The sequence below is a fragment of the Saimiri boliviensis genome, chromosome 1 (genome assembly GCF_048565385.1).
Source record: "Saimiri boliviensis isolate mSaiBol1 chromosome 1, mSaiBol1.pri, whole genome shotgun sequence".
Classification (NCBI taxonomy): Eukaryota; Metazoa; Chordata; class Mammalia; order Primates; family Cebidae; genus Saimiri; species Saimiri boliviensis.
This window is the reverse complement of record NC_133449.1, coordinates 26,473,355-26,490,817: the sequence shown is the minus strand read 5'-3', so window position 1 is coordinate 26,490,817 and position 17,463 is coordinate 26,473,355. Positions and strand designations below refer to the sequence as shown.

Below are 17,463 nucleotides of genomic sequence, written 5' to 3'. Positions count from 1 at the left end.
TCTTGGAACTATGTGCTTAGAGGAAGGGACATCTGCTTCTTTTTTTTTTTTTTTTTTTTTTTTTTTTTCCCCCCACGGATGGGGGCTGTTTGCTCACCACATGAAGTTGTACCTCCTGGAAGAGGATCCTTGTTAATTCCATCAAGGGGGCATATCAGCTGGCTTTGGTCCTGGCGGAATGGAGTGGGAATTGGTCCTCCTTCCTCAAAAACAGAACCAAAGTCTTTCCTGAAAGCAGAAGATCACAATCTTTATTTCTCTAAAACAGTGCTTCCAGAAACTTCTTGTGAAAATGCAGATTCCCAGTGGCCATTACGCAGGGATTCTTGAGGGGGTAGGTCTGGTAACTTGGTCCTGGCAGGCCTGGTCGGGAGAAGCAGTTCCAACTGCCTCAGCCCTCCAGTAGGGGCTGGGGGGTGACAGGGACATGGGGAGAACCCAGAGCATGGATCGGAGGGAGCTGGCTCAGGGGCCACAGGGCCCGACCTCGGGGTGCCCCTGCTGCAGACCTCCTTGGCTCACCTGTCACAGTCGCTCCTGGATTCTTGGTCTCTTAAGACAACTGAAAGTACAGATGGTCATGACTGCCTCCTGGGTCCTTAGCAGGCCTCAGTGTCTCTAGGGGTGAAATGAGGCAGGTTGAGATGTCTTTGGGCTCCTTCCAGCTCTGGCTGAATATTTCATGAGGATTTGTTCTGCTCTGAGCTGACTGAGGCAGGGAAGGGAAGCCTTGTCATCCCTCGTGGCCCTGCTACGGATGTCACCTGGGGATCTTGGCTGACTTCCTGACTGCTCTCAGGGTGTCCTCACGGACATGAGGCTTTGTCTGAAAGCAATGGTCAGATTTTTCACCATGAACCAACCAGAAGGAGGGGAGAGGTCCTCTTCATGATTGCTCAAATCAGAGTGGCTTTTTGGCTATAGCCTGGCTCTGTGACTTTTCTGGTGTGACTCTGAGCTTGTCTGAGCTTTCTGCATGGAGCCTCCTCATTAGCAAATGGAGGGGTAGGAAGAGGTGGTCCCTGTAGGGGCTTTCTGTGAAGGCAGACGCACGTGGTCCCACTGTGAGACTGTACATTCCTGCTGCACATCCATCCTCCTTGCTGAGGCTGGCTGGGAAGCTGAAGCGCCCTCTTCCTAAGCACTTCAGCCATGGGGTTTAGACAGATCCTCTGGCCTCGTGGAAGCATGAAGCCCTCATTCGTAGAGTGGGCACAATCTGACTGCCCTGCCTGCTTCACAGGTTCAGGGAGTGAACAGAAGGGTCCGCTAGAAAGTGCTGTGCCGGGTATGGAAGATTACGGGGCCCATTTTTGCAGCCCTGAGCTGGGCGGTGGGGCGTGGACGTGGGAACTGCTGTTCATTTTTTTTTTTTTTTTCGTTTTTGGGACAGAGTTTTGCTCTTGTTGCCCAGGCTGGAGTGCAATAGCATGATCTCAGCTCACCGCAACCTCCGCCTCCCGGATTCAAGCGATTCGCCTGTCTCAGCTTCTGGGATTACAAGCATTCTCCACAACACCCGGCTAATTTTGTATATGGAGTAGAGACCGGGTTTCTCCATGCTGTCAGGCTGTCTCAAACTCCTGACCTCAGGTGATCCACCCACCTTGGCCTCCCAAAGTGCTGGGATTATAGGCGTGAGCCCCTGTGCCCAGCCTGCTGTTCACTTTTGATGCTTGGCCTGGCATGGCCTGACAGCAGCCTGGCTCCGGCAGCAATCTGTCCTCAGCATCCTGGAGACCCTCAGTGTTCCCCCCACCACTCCCAGCCAAGGGCTGACCCCACAGGAGGTGGCATCCTAGGGGAGGGACGTGGGCCTTCCGAGGCTCCTGAGCTGCTAGGTGGTAAGGGAGCCCGGTGGACAGGTGGTACTGGCCCGTCCCCAGCCTCAACACACTCCTGCCTGTCACAGCTTCTACTCCCTGCCCTGAAGGCAGGGCTGCTGGGGCCACCAAGGCCACTGGCATGGCGGTTGGCCATCTGATTCTTAAGCTGGAGGCTGCTGTGCAAATGTGAGGCCGAGGAGAGCCCGGAAGATTCCATTACAGTGCTTTGACAATCTTCTCCCTTGGCTGTGCCACAGGCTCTTCTTGGCCTCCCTGCCAGGCAGGGGAGTAGCTGGTTCTCAGCTCTGGAAGCAGCAGCTGGGGCATCCCAGGCCCTCCCAGCCCACAGAGAAGGGCTGCTATGTGCCCTCCTGCCCTGCCCCTGCCTGGGCTGGTATAGAGAGCGCGCTTACAGAGGGCAGGTGTTCGGCTAGCAACATCCGTCAGGAGTGAGTGATGCCAGGTGAATCTCCTAGAAACTCTAAATTCATGCACTTTTCCTCCTCTCTGAAACTTTTGCTGGCTCCCTGTTGCCTGTGAGTAACAGAGCTAAGGCTGAACATCCTGTCTGGTGGATGCCTCCAATGTCTCGCTTCCATTCTGCCCTGCCTTCCCTTCCTCCATCCCTCCTTCCACACCTTCACAACCATTGTTGATGTGTAGGCATGGCATGAGGCTCCAGAGATAAAACCACAAAAGAGACGGACACAGCCCTGGACTCATGGAGCCTCACTTCCTCCCCTTCCTAAGGAGACCCTAGGCTCTTCTCATTGTTCTCCAGCCCTCTGGGGCCATTCCCCTGTGGGGCCTGTGCTCAGTTTCCTGCACCTGAAATGCTGTTGCCATGTGCTAGATCCCACCATTCCTTCCAGGCTCAGTCAGGGCCAGCCCGGCCCCGTGTCCTCGCCTCCCCAGCCCTGGAGCCCTCTCTGTCTCACTTGGAACTCAGCCCACACACCTTTACCCTGACCTTCATTTCTCTCTGCAAAGCTCCATGAGCCCTGTGCCCACACTCACGGTGGCAGGTAGGAGTGGGTCCTATCCAGGTCTGTCCCTGGGTCCCAGCTGCTAGTACTGGAGGAGGGTGGCGGGTCCCCATGGGACCAGCATTGGACTCATCCAGGAATGCAGATCTGCCTGACCGGGCTGAAGGGATTTAGGGGCAATGTTGCATCAGGATCTGTGGCCAGCCTCATCTGACGTGAAGCAGACAGCTCACAAGCATTGGTTGCCACCACTCAGCCAAGTCCTCATGCACTCAAGAGAGAGGGCTAATTCACAGAGGGGGCTGTGACTGAAAATCCAAAGTGTTTTCACTAAACCCACCATGAAAGTTTGGAGCACCAGATACCATGCTCTGAAGTTGCAGATGGAGGGTCACAGTAGGTAGGTGGGGTTTGAGTTCTGTGCTCATTGAGGCAGACTCTGCAGCCTGAACAGCAGGATAGCCCACCTGTCCCCACTGCTGTAGGAGAGGGGGACCCTGGCTCTTTGAGCAGCTCCAGCCCCAAGCGGCAGGTAGCAGAATGACTGGGTCACATGGCACCTTGTCCCTCACCCTGGTGTGCGTGCTGGCCTAGGAGCTGAGGAAGTCACCCCATAGTGGTTTAGATGGGATGAGACCCTTTGGGACTCCTGGAAAAAGATGGGAGGGTAATTTTTTTTTTTTTTTTTTGAGATGGAGTTTTGCTCTTGCCACCCAGGCTGGAGTGCAATGGCATAAACTTGGCTCACTGCAACGTCCCCCTCCCAGGTTCAAGCGATTCTCCGGCTTCAGCTTCCTGACTAGCTGGGATTACAGGCATTTACCACCATGCCCAGCTAATTTTGAATTTTTAGTAGAGAAGGGATTCTCGCCGGGCACGGTGGCTCAAGCTTGTAATCCCAGCACTTTGGGAGGCCGAGGCGGGTGGACCACGAGGTCAAGAGTTCGAGACCATCCTGGTCAACATGGTGAAACCCCGTCTCTACTAAAAATACAAAAAAATTAGCTGGGCATGGTGGCGTGTACCTGTAATCCCAGCTACTCGGGAGGCTGAGGCAGGAGAATTGCCTGAACCCAGGAGGCGGAGGTTGCGGTGAGCCGAGATCGCGCCATTGCACTCCAGCCTGGGTAACAAGAGCGAAACTCCATCTCAAAAAAAAAAAAAAAAAAAAAAAAAAAAAAAAAGAGAAGGGATTCTCCATGTTGGTCAGGCTGATCTTCAACTCCCGACCTCAGGTGATCCGCCCGCCTTGGCCTCCCAAAATGCTGGGATTACAGGTGTGAGCCACCACACCCAGCCCGAAGGTAATTTTAATAGGTGAAGAAAGAGCTAAAGAAATGTAGTTTCAAGGATTCTGGAGATTTTCCATTTACCCTCAGCCTGGCAGGGCCTGAGAGACCCTGTTTCCCTAGGCAGAGGCACAACGCTTTAGGTTAGCTCCTGGCCCATTGACCTTTGTTTGATGCCTGGCTTGTGCCAGCAACACCCCATGGGAACCTCATGGTTGCTTGTAACATCCATATACTATATGTGTCCAGCTTCAAGTGACACTGATGACACCTGTGGTGACAGCTGGCCTGGTCTGGGGTGGGCAGAAGTTGACCAGAGCATTGGTGGCCTCCCCGCTGACCCTCTCATAAAGAGGCATGGAGGACTTACACCCCCTCCCGTGGCCATCAGGACAAAGCGAGTGTGGGTGGGAGTGCTTAGCTCATCTGGTGGGCCGTGCACAAAGCCTCCATGCTTTGTTTTTTTCCTAAACAGCTTCTTTGAGATAAAATTGACATACAAAAAACTACGTGTGTTTAAAATGTGGAATTTGGTAAGTTGACAAATGTATATACCTGTGAAGCCATCACAGAGAGTAAATGCATCCTTTGCCCCAAACCTTCCCTTGCTCCCCTCCTGCCCCTCGCCCCCTGCTTTTTTTATTTTTTATTTTTATTTTTTTGAGACAGTGTCTCACTCTATCGCCCAGGCTGGAGTGCAGTGGTACAATCACAGCTCACTGCAGCCTAGACTTCCCGGGGCTCAGGTGATCCTCCTGCCTCAGCCTCCTGAGTAGCTAGAACTATAGGCGCATGCCACCACACCTGGCTAATTTTTTTGATTATTTAGTAGAGACCAGGTCTCATCATGTTGCCCAGTTGGTCTTGAACTCCTGGGCTAAAGGACTCCACCTGCCTTGGCCTCCTAAAGTGCTGGGATTACAGGCGTGAGCCACTTCGCCTGGCTGCTCCACTTTTTTTTTTTTTTTTTTGAGACGGAGTTTCGCTCTTGTTACCCAGGCTGGAGTGCAATGGCGCGATCTCGGCTCACCGCAACCTCTGCCTCCTGGGTTCAGGCAATTCTCCTGCCTCAGCCTCCTGAGTAGCTGGGATTACAGGCACGTGCCACCATGCCCAGCTAATTTTTTGTATTTTTAGTAGAGACGGGGTTTCACCATGTTGACCAGGATGGTCTCGATCTCTCGACCTCGTGATCCACCCGCCTCGGCCTCCCAAAGTGCTGGGATTACAGGCTTGAGCCACCGCGCCCGGCCTGCTCCACTTTTTAATATCTGCCCCCTCCCCTGGACCAGGGAAACTGTTCATCTGCTTTCTTCCCCTCTAGATTAGCTTCTGTTTTCCAGAGCTTTAGAGTATTGGAATCCTCCCGTATGTACCCCTGTTTGTCTGGCTTCTTCCTTTGCATGGCTGTGTAGTATTCCTTGGCACACATATACCCAGCTAATATATCCATTTCCCTGTGGATGGACACACGGGCTGTTTCCAGTTTTGGCCTGTTACAGATAGAGTTTTGCAGCTGGTGCAGATGGAGAGCATGCCAGCCAGGGAGCCCAGAGGCCCATTTCCTCCTCTCTTCGTCTTACTGTTCTCTTCTGAAACAAGAAGTGTTGGACTCATAGTTCCTAAGGGCCCCTTGGCTTTTACCGGTGGCTTCCTTCATTTTTCTCTGTTATTTCTGTGCTCCTGTGACAGTGAGGGCCAATGGCAGAGGCTGGGCCTGCTCAGGACCTGGGGGTTCTGGGCTCTGCACTGCCCAAGCCTCACTCTGGAACTCAAGTGGGAGGTGTGTGGCCCCTCAGCTCTGGTGAGCTTAGGCTACAGAAGTGGAGCCAGGAAGGACCTGAAATATTGTCTGTATGGTCACCCGACTGGGCGCATGAGTCCCCTGAAATGTGTGTTGAGGATCTGCTGGAGCCAGCCCACCATGGCAGCAGAGCTCTGAGCCTTGAATCCCACCAACCCTGGGGGGGCTAGGGCAGGGTGGCGTGGAGCTGGGTCTGTCCTCACCCCTACTCTCTCCACTGCCCCCCTCCCCCGCCATAGCTGACTGGCCTCCCTCTCTGCCTCCCAGCAACCTCAGCAATGCCCTACTTAGACCCCGCAGAGGGGTCTGCCCATCTGTTCACTGTGATGAGGCTGGAGGGGGTGGTGGCAGTGGGTTCCTATTGTGTCTGTGGCGCCAGATTTCGAGATTAACTCCAAATCACTTGGGTCTCAGGAACAACGAAGTGGCTTCCCCACAGCCTGATGTCACCCCACCAACCTGATGCTCCCTCTAGGAAGGGAGGATCAGGAAAGGATGGGCTCTGGCTTACTCTGTCTGAAGCAGCATCTGGTGTCCCAGTTGCTCAAGGGTGGGGATGGGGTTGGGAGGCACACCTGGGAAGGCAAGAAAATAATGCAGCCGCAAGGGCCGGAGGGTGTGGCAGCTGGATGGATATGGAAGGTGGAGCCATTTGGTCTTGGGTTCAAAACCTGGTTGTGCCACTTGGGTGACCTTGGATACGTAAGATGACCTCCCTGAGCCCCAGTCCCCTCACCCCTGGATAGAGATAATTGTGCCTCCCTCTGCAGGGGTGTTGGGAGAATTGGGCAGCACTCTTGGCCCAGCTCCTGGCACATGCTTCATATCTATGGTTTCCCCCACATACCTCAGCCCCAGCTGATCTAAGGGCCCTGGCCATCACGTTTCCTGTGGCAGATCTCAGCCCTGGGAGGCTGTCCTGAGTGCTAAGGGATAGCCCTCCTGCTCCCTCTCTTCAAGGACAGAACAGGTGCCTTTGAGAGGAATGGGTTTAAGTCTGAGCTGGGAAGGGGCTGGGAAGGGCCATGCCCAGGTCAGGAGCTAGGGATGGGGTTTGGGTAGGGCAAAGCTTGGCTAAATGAAGAAGCCCAGATAAAGTGGTGGGGGCTGGGGGAGAAGGGGTGAAGGCTTAGTCAGGCAAGGAAACACCTTTTTTTTTTTTTTTTTTGAGATGGATACTCGCTCTGTCTACCAGACTGGAGTGCAGTGGCACAATCTTGGCTCACTGCAACCCCTCCACATCCTGGGTTTAAGCAATTCTCCTGCCTCAGCCTCCTGACTAGCTGGGATTACTGGCACACCCCACCACGCCTGGCTAATTTTTGTATTTTTGGTAGAGATGGGGTTTCACCATGTTGGTCAGGCTGGTCCCGAACTCCGGACCTTGTGATCCACCTGCCTTGGCCTCCCAAACTGCTGGGATTACAGGCATGAGCCACCATGCCTGGCCAGGAAATACCTTCTATCTTTAGCAAGTTCAAATCCCCAGCCCAGGTCACTGACATCTAGGGACTAGGGAGCTGTGCTGATATCACTGGAGCCCAGCCACCTGCTGGCTTTGATTAAACAGATAGTTTTCAAGAACAGATAAAAGGAGTGATGAATAGCCAGAGCCAGCAAGAGTTCACCAAGAACACGCCAGAATAAATGTCACCCTGAATTAAGGGTCCCTTATCTGATTCTGTCCGCTGATATTTTCATCAAAGGCTTGAGTAATGGCACAGAAGGCTGGATTACCAAATTAGTGGGTGATGTGCGGCTAGGAGAGAGCAGGAAGAGATTTAATGTGGAGCCAGGCTTCAACACCTGAAGCATCATCAAAAGCCTGGAGCTGCCCAGTGGCACTAAGCTGCAGTCTGGTACTGACATTGAAAAGGGCAACTGCTCAGCTTTAGCACAGGAGAGGCCTGGCTCAAAAGGTGAGTAACAGGTCGGGCATGGTGGCTCACACCTGCAATCCCAGCACTTTGGGAGGCAGAGGTGGACGGATCACCTGAGGTCAGGAGTTTGAAACCAGCCTGACCAACATGGTGAAGCCCCGTCTCCACTAAACATACAAAAATTAGTCAGGCCTGGTGGCAGGTGCTTGTGATCCCAGTTACTCAGGGGGCTGAAGCAAGAAAATTGCTTGAACCTGGGAGGCGGAGGTTGCAGTGAGTTGAGATTGCGCCACTGCACTCCAGCCTAGCCCACAGAGCAAGACTCTGTCTCAAAAATAATAATAATAATAATAATAATAATAATAATAATAATAAAAGAACATAACACGCACTGACTTTTTCTATTATCTTGGAATTTGCCAACTGAATACACAGCCAAGGACAAAGAGATGCTCTCAGTTCTCCCCAGCCTGGATAACTAAAAGAGAGGAGGGAGGATCCCTGTAGTTGTGGGTTGTCAGCCTCGGGGAGAAAGCCTAACCAAGTTGGGGCTGCAGGCTCCCAGGGACACTCATGGAAACTGCAGGAAGGGGAGGTGGTTGAATATCTACTTTGAAATGAGCTCATTGCTCTGCTCCTAGTGCCTGTTCGAACAAGGGCAAAGAGCATGGGGAGAGGTGGCAAGGGTCCCTGGGGGCCGTCTCACTCCCATTGTCCAGCATGTATACCATAGTCAGTGGTGACCTGGTCACGTGTTTTCTCTTCCAGGGAACAAGAATGTGGGAGAGTGTTGATTTGGGGAGTCAGCCTGGTCAAAGTCATGACCTTTTCCCCAGGAACCTTGGTCTCCTCCAGCCAAATAGCAGAGGTCATTGGCTGAACATTTTGCTGCCCCTGGTCCCGAGTCTAGGCTCTGGGCAGGGTTTGCTCAGGACACGTGATGAAGTCGGTGAAGTGTTCCTAACTCCTGTCTCCTTTGGCTATTGGGTTGTGTGAACCATGTCCACCTGGGGGCTCCTCAACCCATGGGAACACACCCAGTGAGCTGGAAGCCTGGTGAACAGTGGGACACTGCTGGCCCAGAGCTATTGCCACCCGCCCGCAGTGCTGGCCCAGCGCATCCGTCACCGCGGAAACGTCTGTGGCTTTGCCCAATGCCTCTCAGACAGGGTGAATGTGGAACAGTCCCTGCTGGCAGGACCTCAGGTCTTTCTAAGCTGTAGTTTCGTAATCTGTAAAACAGTGGTGTTAATCCTGACTGAAACCACAGTGTTGTTCTGATGATCCAATGAGAGAGTGACGTGAGAGCTCTGCAAATGCAAAATGCTGTTAAGATGGATTCTCGAGGGGGTGCGGTTCACCGGGCAGAGAGGGTCCCGGAGGTCGGTTCCTTCATAGTCCTTTCCCTAAGGGGCTGGCACCACCCACGAGGCCCTCTCCTGCAGCTGGGAGACTGAGAGGCAGGGGTGTGAGTCTCTGTGTTTGTCCAGATGTGGATGTGGTAAATTTCCAGAATCAGAATGACTCAACCTCAGAGATTAGCAGTTTTCATCTGAAATCAGAGTCAGAGAAGGCTGGGCCCTTTACTGTGTGTGCGTGTGTGTGTGTGTGTGTGTGTGTGTGTGTGTGTGTGTTTGTGTGTCTTGGAAAGTTAGGCTATGTGGATACTAATTCTGGCTACCCCAGTATCTTGCTTCATGACCTTGAATATGTCACTTCTACCCTGAATTCAAGTCCCTTCCTCTGAAACAGAGGAGCTAGAACAATTATCTAAGAGAGAGAGAGAGAGACAGAGAGAGAGAGAGAGAGAGAGAGAGAGAGTGTGTGTGTGTGTGTGTGTGTGTGTGTTTGTGTGTGTATCTTTGCAACCTTTGAGAAAAGGTAACAGTGGCTGGGCATGGTGGCTCACATCTGTAATCCCAGCACTTTGGGAGGCTGAAGCGGGTGTATTACTTGAGATCAGGAGTTCAAGACCAGCCTGGCCAACATGGTGAAACCCCATCTCTACTAAAAATACAAATATTAGCCAGGTGTGGTGGCGGTCGCCTATAATCCCAGCTACTTGGGAGGCTGAGGCAGGAGAATTGCTTGAACCTGGGAGGCAGAGGTTGCAGTGAGCCGAGATCATGCCACTGCACTCCAGCCTGGGCGACACAGTGAGACTCCATCTCAAACAATAATAGTAATAAAAAGATGCTGTTGTTCCAGCGTCAAGGCTCCTGCCTTGCTGGGCAAGAGGAAGGTACTGAGTCTGTAACTGATTGAACTTTTCAGGGGTTACCTGAGAAACAGAGTCATTCACCCTTCTTATCTGAATCCAGCTTTGGGATTGAGAGGGAGCCACAGCTTTGTGCTGCTCAGTGGAGATGGTGATGTGAGCCGCAAGGGAGGGAGTGTGGCTTGGACACTGTAAGCGGTGTGTCTTTCTTCTGGTAACATGTCTGTCCTATACACATCCTTCGCTGGTCCTGAACAGCCTCTCTGCCTCTAGCTTCCTGAGATAAGTTGTGGGAAGGCTACTGGGCTTGGGAGTAGGGGGCAATGCTGAGCCTGCAGAAGGAGCTAAATGGTCCTAAATGTGGGAGGACCTGAGGTGGAATAGGATTTCTTTCTTTCTTTCTTTCTTTCTTTTTTTTCTGGGATGAAGTCTCAGTTTGTTGCTCAGCGTGGAGTGCGGTAGCATGATCTTGGCTCACTGCAACCTCCACCTCCCAGGCTCAAGTGATGCTCCTGACTCACCCTCCCAAGTAGCTGGGATTACAGGCACCTGCCACCATGCCTGGCTAATTTTCGTATTTTTAGTAGAGGTGGGGTTTTGCCATGTTGGTCAGGCTGGTCTCGAACTGACCTCAGGTGATCTGCCTGCTTCAGCCTCCCAAAATGCTGGGATTACAGGCATGAGCCACCATGCCTGGCCAGAATAGGATTTCTTAGTTCCAATAGAATCTGTCATCTTTGAAGGATGACATCTTTAAATTACAGCTTTCTCTGTCACCGAGGTTCTGAATAAGAAATGACCACATTGTAAATAGTTCTGAACTTCTGCCAAACCTTTGCTGAAGATGTGGACCATCATGGGACAGTATACAACAGGTGGGCCAGAGCATATGCCTCGAAGCCATTGGCCTGGGTTCAAATCCTGGCTTTGCCATCAATTTACTGCCTGATATTGAGCAAGCAGGCTGCTTTGAGCCTTGGTTGAATCTGGCACATAATTGAGAATAACATATGTATTTTATATTGTTGTGGTCTTCACTTACAGAAGGACTTGCAAGCTAAACTTCTTTTATAATTTAGTGTGGGGCAAGAAGGAAGGATCAGCCTTCACTCTTCATCAGTGAGATTTCGATAGATCAGCATTTCCCAAAGCATGTGCTGTGACATACAGGACATGGGGAGATGTCATGCAGACAGAGGCTCTGGTATTGAAATGAGTTTGGGTGGTGCCGGGCTAAGCAGGGGTAAACAGCGTCTTTTCTGCAAGACTTTTCATAACCTTTATTAAGCTAAGATGCCTTGCAAAGCTCCATGAGTGGGTGATGTTGACAGAATTTTCTCAAATTCATTTGACCAACGAACCCTTGTTCCACGAGGCATACCATGGGACACATTTTGGAAAGAATTGTCGTTACATCCCTCTTTCTCTCTTGGCCCCCGGAAACTTCTATTTCCATCTGATGCTCACCCCGAGTAACCAAATCAGCGGGGATCTGGGTATATTTATACCCCACCTCCACTCTGCTGTGCTGGTTTTCTATTTTTGTTTTGCTGTACATATATCTTTTAGTGCAGGATGCCTCAGATGCTGTGTAGCAATGAGGGGGGTGGGGATGGCATCATCTGGAGAGAAAGAGCCCACGCTGGAATCTCAGGCAGTTCTGAGATCTTATGAGCTGTGAGCAGGGACATGGGTGCAGTTCCTCACTGCTCTGCCCAGCTGCCACAATGCTGATCATCCCTAGGGAGACTGGGATAAATGCAGCCCTTTAGGGGACCCCTTCAAGGTCTGTTTGTGAATTGTGTCCCAGGCGATGAAGAAAGGAGGGCAAGTGTCAGCATGTTTATGTCCTCCAAGCACTGCTTAAGAAAATAAGAGTCACCTTGAACTGGTCACTGCCGACCTCAAAAACAAGTTATTTCTGCTGTTGTTGCGTTTAGTGGTTCTAAGAAAGACAAAGGCAGGTTGGCCAAGGCAGTACACCTCAGATTTTGAAGTGGTGGCCTTAGGAGTGGGTGAGCCAATGGCAGTGAAGCCCCCTGAGGGCTGCAGGCCAACAAGGAGCTGCCAGGAGCAATGTCACAGGGGGGCTGGCTGTGTCCCGCCTCTGGGGGCAGGGAGTGCAGGTGCCGTCATTCCTTTCTTTGAACTCTGTTTTTTTTTTTTTTTTTGAGACGGAGTTTCGCTCTTGTTACCCAGGCTGGAGTGCAATGGTGCGATCTCGGCTCACCGCAACCTCTGCCTCCTGGGTTCAGGCAATTCTCCTTCCTCAGCCTCCCGAGTAGCTGGGATTACAGGCACACGCCACCACGCCCAGCTAATTTTTTTTTTTTTTGTATTTTTAGTAGAGACAGGGTTTCACCATGTTGACCAGGATGGTCTCGATCTCTTGACCTCGTGATCCACCCGCCTCGGCCTCCCAAAGTGCTGGGATTACAGGCTTGAGCCACCGAGCCCAGCCATCTTTCTTTGAACTCTGAACCCCCCTCAATGGATCCCTCTCCGTACCTTTCAATTGACCCACGTGGGTAAGGCGGGGAGTGGGGACTGGGAGAAAGTCTTCCTACCCCAAATCCCTTTATTTCTCCAGCATATTTCAATCTGCAGGTATTAAACCATTAGTGGGTAGAGACATCAATTCAGTGGGTCATGACCAGCATTTTATAACGTGAAATAGAATAGAAAGTATTAGAGTCATTGGCTGTAGCAGGGTTGCTAAGCATGATTTTGTGAAAGGTCGACAGATAAGTAGGCATGGAGCTAGATAGGTATGGAGCTGTGTGCTGTGGATGAAGTTTGGGGGTCACTGTAGTTGACCTGGGGAGCTGGCACCAGATGGGCAAGGTGGATCTGCTCTCAGGGTCTGTCCTGGGCTCTGATGCCCAAGCCTGAGGTGTCCTGGGCTCTGATGTCTGCCCTGGGCTCTGATGTCCCAAGCCTGAGGTGTCCCTCTAGATCCAGAGAATAATGTACCCCAAAGAAAGGTGCTTGTGATGCACTCTTTCAGAGTCATGTTTTAGTCAATCAGGCCACTCAGCCGGGGGCACCTCCTACAGGAGAATGGCATCCCTACTCCTGGCTGACTGGGAGGCACCACTGTCAGCTGGGATTACAGGTGGAGTCCACTGTCCAGGTGGACTCCACAGGCTGTGTGAGGAGGGGGAGCACTGGAATAGGAGTCCCAGTTCTGGTTCCTAGCCCAGGTCTGCCACTTACTGCTGTGTCTCAGGGCAGGTGATTTGTTCTCTGTGGGCATCAGTACTCATGTACAGGGAGGACAATAGGACCAGGTGATTTCTAATGTGTTTCTCTCTTAATCTGTTCTAGTAGGACATTAAGAAAATCTGGATCTTCTGGGAAATCCCAAAAGGGAAGCCAGTGTCACCCACAGGCTTCTCCCAAAGGCCCGTGGAGCAGAGTCCAGTGAGCCCACAGTGAGGCAGCTAGGTATGTTATTTTATTTTATTATTATTATTATTTTAGACAGGGTCTCACTCTGTCACTCAGTCTGGAGTGAAGTGGTACAATCTCAGCTCACTGCAACTTCCGCCTCCCGGGTTCAAATGATTCTCGTGCATCAGCATCCTGAGTAGCCAAGTAGCGGGATCACAGGCGTGGGCCACCACGCTCAGCTAATTTTTGTGTTTTTTGTAGAGACGGGGTTTTACCATGTTGGCCAGGCTGATCTTGAACTCCTGACCTCAGGTGATCCACCCACCTCGGCCTCCCAAAGTGCTGGGATTTCAGGCGTGAGCCACAGCGCCTGGCAGCTAGGTATGTTTGTAGACCGCAGCAGGGAAGTGGGTGGGAGATGGCCCCTCCCTGGCAGCGGCAAGGGCACACGATGACAGAGGCAGCTGGAGCCTGAGCCTGGTCTCCGTGGATAGCATTTATTAGGCGCCATTCTCAGTGTGAAGACAGATAGGCAGGAAGAGCTGAGGGGAGGCTGTGGCGGCCACTGCCTTTGGAGTCCAGGGGCTGCCCGGGGTAGGGGTGTGGGCGTGAGGGCACGTCACCCCCACATATTGCATATTCTGTGGCAGTATGCCCACCCATAAGGCATTGGGGAAGCAGAGAGGCTGCCTGCAGTGAAAGGGGGTGAGGGGAAAGCAACACTGGCCTTCCAGGTCCCTAGGAAAGACCCAGCAGAGACCGGACAGTCTGCCATGCTGTGCCCCACGGCCTTCTGCGCCCTTCCCCACCTTTTCTCCGCAGCTTTGGTTGTGGCTCCCTCGGAACTGACAGGACAGGACCCTTCGAGGGCAGGGTCACACACAGGACAGAGGCAGCCAGTGCTGCCCTCCCACCCCCAACATAAACATACAGGGCACCTCCAGGTCCTGGGCCCTGCTTTCCTGGCATGTGGGCAGCCAGTTCCTCGACACCGAGATGGGACTCACAAGCTGGGTAGACTTCTTCCCCTCAAGGTTCCCCAGAGACTAGAGGACGTGGCTGGGGTGGGGCCTGAGGCTGGCAACCTTGTGGGTGCTGCCTTCCAGCTTCCCTGAATGCCAGGGCTGGCCTTGGTCGGCAGTGTTAAGGAGGTGGCAGGGGGGAACAGCATGGGAAGGCAGTGTTGCGGGAGGAGAGGCCCCTCATCCACCCCTTGATGCTGTCCCGGTCACTGTACCAGCTCCAGCTGTGGGGACCCAACAGTGAGCCTTGGACATCACCTTCGGCAGCTGCATTCCATCTGGGCTTCTGGGTTGGTGGGCAGAGGGCACCTCTGGTCCAAACCCTGCCACCTGGGAAGGGTGTTTCCTGCAGCCTCAGCTTATCATTAGGTACTTGGGACACAGGCACCAACAACGACAATGGTGCCAGGGGTGATGTCCCATAGGATACGCCTGCCAGCTTTCTTGGCAGCTCTGCCCAATTTCCAAAGTCCTGGAGCCCCAGATCTTGGCCTTTCTGCCATGAGACCCAGCCCTGGTTACCTCGGTCCTACGAACTGCACTGTTTGTAAGCATGCAGCCCAGTGACAAAGGCCCCTGTGCTGCCTCAGGGGCCCATTCAGAGCCATTGCCATCCTAGCCAAGAAAAGAGGTTGAGCGGCAGCAGTACCCTCTGCCCCGGGACTTCGAATTCTGGTTTAAGCCCCGGCTAGCCACGCAATGCCAGGATGTACACTGCAGGAACTTTGCTTTCAAGAACAGGCCAAGCTGAAAGGAAAGAACACTTCAGCTTGGAACAAGTAGGCTAGGCTCTTGTCTCCCTTTGCTTTTTTTTTTTTTTTTTTTTTTTTTTGAGACAGGGTCTTGCCCTGTCACCCAGGCTGGAGTACAGTGGATCAGGGCTCACTGCAGCCTCCCAAATAGCTGGGACTCCCAGGCATGTGCCACCGTTATCTGGCTAATGTATTATTTTTTGTAGAGATGGGGTTTCACTGTATTGCCCAGGCTGGTCTCGAATTCTTGGGCTCAAGCAATTGTCCCACCTCAGCCTCCAAAAATGTTGGGAATACAGGCGTGAGCCTCTGCATGCAGCCCCCCACCCCTTTGCCTTTTGCTATCTGGTCACTTCACCTGTCCAGGCTTCAGTGTTCTCATCTGTAAAATGGGGGTGAGAACTCTGGCCTTCATGACCTAAGTAGGGTGTTGTGAGACTCAAAGGAATCAGTGGCCAGCACAGAGTTCTCAGAGGCTAGAAATCACTCCACAAATTTAAGAGTTGGTAATTATTAGCAGTGGCTGGGGATGGCGAAGTTTTCTGTTCCAGATTCTAAGGGCAGTATCTGGAAGGCTGAAGTCCGACCTGCTGTGAGAATGTGGCTAGAGGCCAGTTAACTTGAACCTCCGGTGTGACCATTCTGCAGACTGGCAAGCCTCCTGGCTCACCCCTCCTGCTGCCTGCCGGTCGGTCCCTTCTTTCTGACCTGCTCTCTGGGGACTAGCTTTAGAGACTGCTGGGTTTCCACTTTCTCCGTAACTGCAAAGCCATGCAAAACAACACGAAGGGAGCGGGAGGTTGGGAGACACAGCTGGGGACGGAGTAGGGGAGTGGGACTGAGTGGGGGTGACTTGGACAAAGACACGCTGGCTTTTGGAACCAAGGAAAGGTGGGAGACCTAGCAGGACAGAGGTATAAATAGAGATGCAAACGTACACGGAACATGAAGTCCCCTCCGGAGGTGGGGGTCTGGGTACCAGCAGGGTCTCTGAGGACTGGGAGCTTCTTAGATTTTCAAAGGGAAGGGAGGCTCCCAGCTTCTGCCTTCCCTCCCTGACTCCACCAAGTTTCACATTTCTCGGAATTTGCAGGGCTCAGATGGGGGCCCCAGGAGTCCTCAGAGCCCGGCCTCCTGCCGGCTGGTGCAAGCAGGCACAGTCGGAGACGGGGGCGCTGGGGGAGAGTGGTGAGGGATGTTGTGGGGGGGGGTCCCACTGGGCAGAAGGCGGCGGGGGCAGTCTCCTGGCCGACAGCAGCAGGTCCGCCCGGCAGGGGTCCCCCGTCCGCACCCCCAGGCGCTCCAGGCCCCCTGGGGCTGTCACACGGAGCTCCTGCGCTTCATGAGGCCGCGGAAGGTGGACAGGCTGTGCAGGCCCGTGGACACCGAGCTGATGGCGGAGCGCGGCGCCCCGCTGCACAGGCAGCGTCGCGAGGGCGTGTCGCTGTAGCGGCCGCCCCCTCCCGGCGAAGAGTGGCTCTGCTCCACGCACGTGTCGGACGTGGAGAGGTCCCGCGGGATGATCATGGGGATGGAGTACTGCAGCTTCTCGCGGCTCTTGTACCACAGGCACGAGCACATGGACTGGAAGTGCAGCACCTCCGCGTAGACGTTGCGGAAGCCGCCGCTGCCCGCCGCCGCCATGGACGAGGCGGTATCCGTGGTGTGCGCGCTGCCGCCGCCGCCGCCACCGCCGCCACCGCAGCCCGCCTGCCCGTTGCGCGTGAGCAGCGCGCGGTGCTCGGCGTCGCGCTTCTCGTCCTCGGCGTTCATGGTCATGAAGCGCAGCACCACGAGGTTGAGGAAGGCGCCTATGACCGTAAGGCCCGTGAGGATGTAGACGAAGCTGAAGGCCACGTACTGCGGCTGCGTCTGCAGGGCCTGGTCCTTCTGCAGCGCCACGTAGTCGCCGAAGCCGATGGTGGTGAGCGTGATGAAGCAGTAGTAGTAGGCCTGGAAGAAGGTCCAGTGCTCGTAGTGGGAGAAGGCGGCGGCACCGATGCACAGCGTGCTGATGCACGAGAAGAAGCCGATGAGCACCATGTTGGCCATGGACACGTCGGCGCGCCGCATGCCCAGCCCCTTCTTGGCACGGTGCAGCAGGTACCTCACCAAGGTGTTGATGCGCTCGCCCAGGCTCTGGAACATGACGAGCGTGAGCGGGATGCCCAGCAGCGCGTAGAACATGCAGAACACCTTGCCGCCATCTGTGCTGGGCGCCGCGTGCCCGTAGCCTGAGGGAAGGCGTGGCAGAGGAGAGAAAGCACATGCTATGGAGCTGCCCTTCCAGAAA

General features: G+C 53.7%; 1 protein-coding gene across 1 annotated transcript in view; it reads right to left on the bottom strand.

Annotated features, from left to right (window-relative positions):
• Positions 1-13,872: 13,872 nt before the first annotated feature.
• The window catches only part of KCNK3 (potassium two pore domain channel subfamily K member 3), a 42,389-nt gene continuing 38,798 nt past the window's right edge, over positions 13,873-17,463 (bottom strand). Inside the window, exon 2 of the mRNA XM_039463427.2 lies at positions 13,873-17,404. Coding sequence (XP_039319361.2) covers positions 16,491-17,404 — 914 coding nt within the window. The 3' untranslated portion in view covers positions 13,873-16,490. The remainder of the gene's footprint in view (positions 17,405-17,463) is intronic.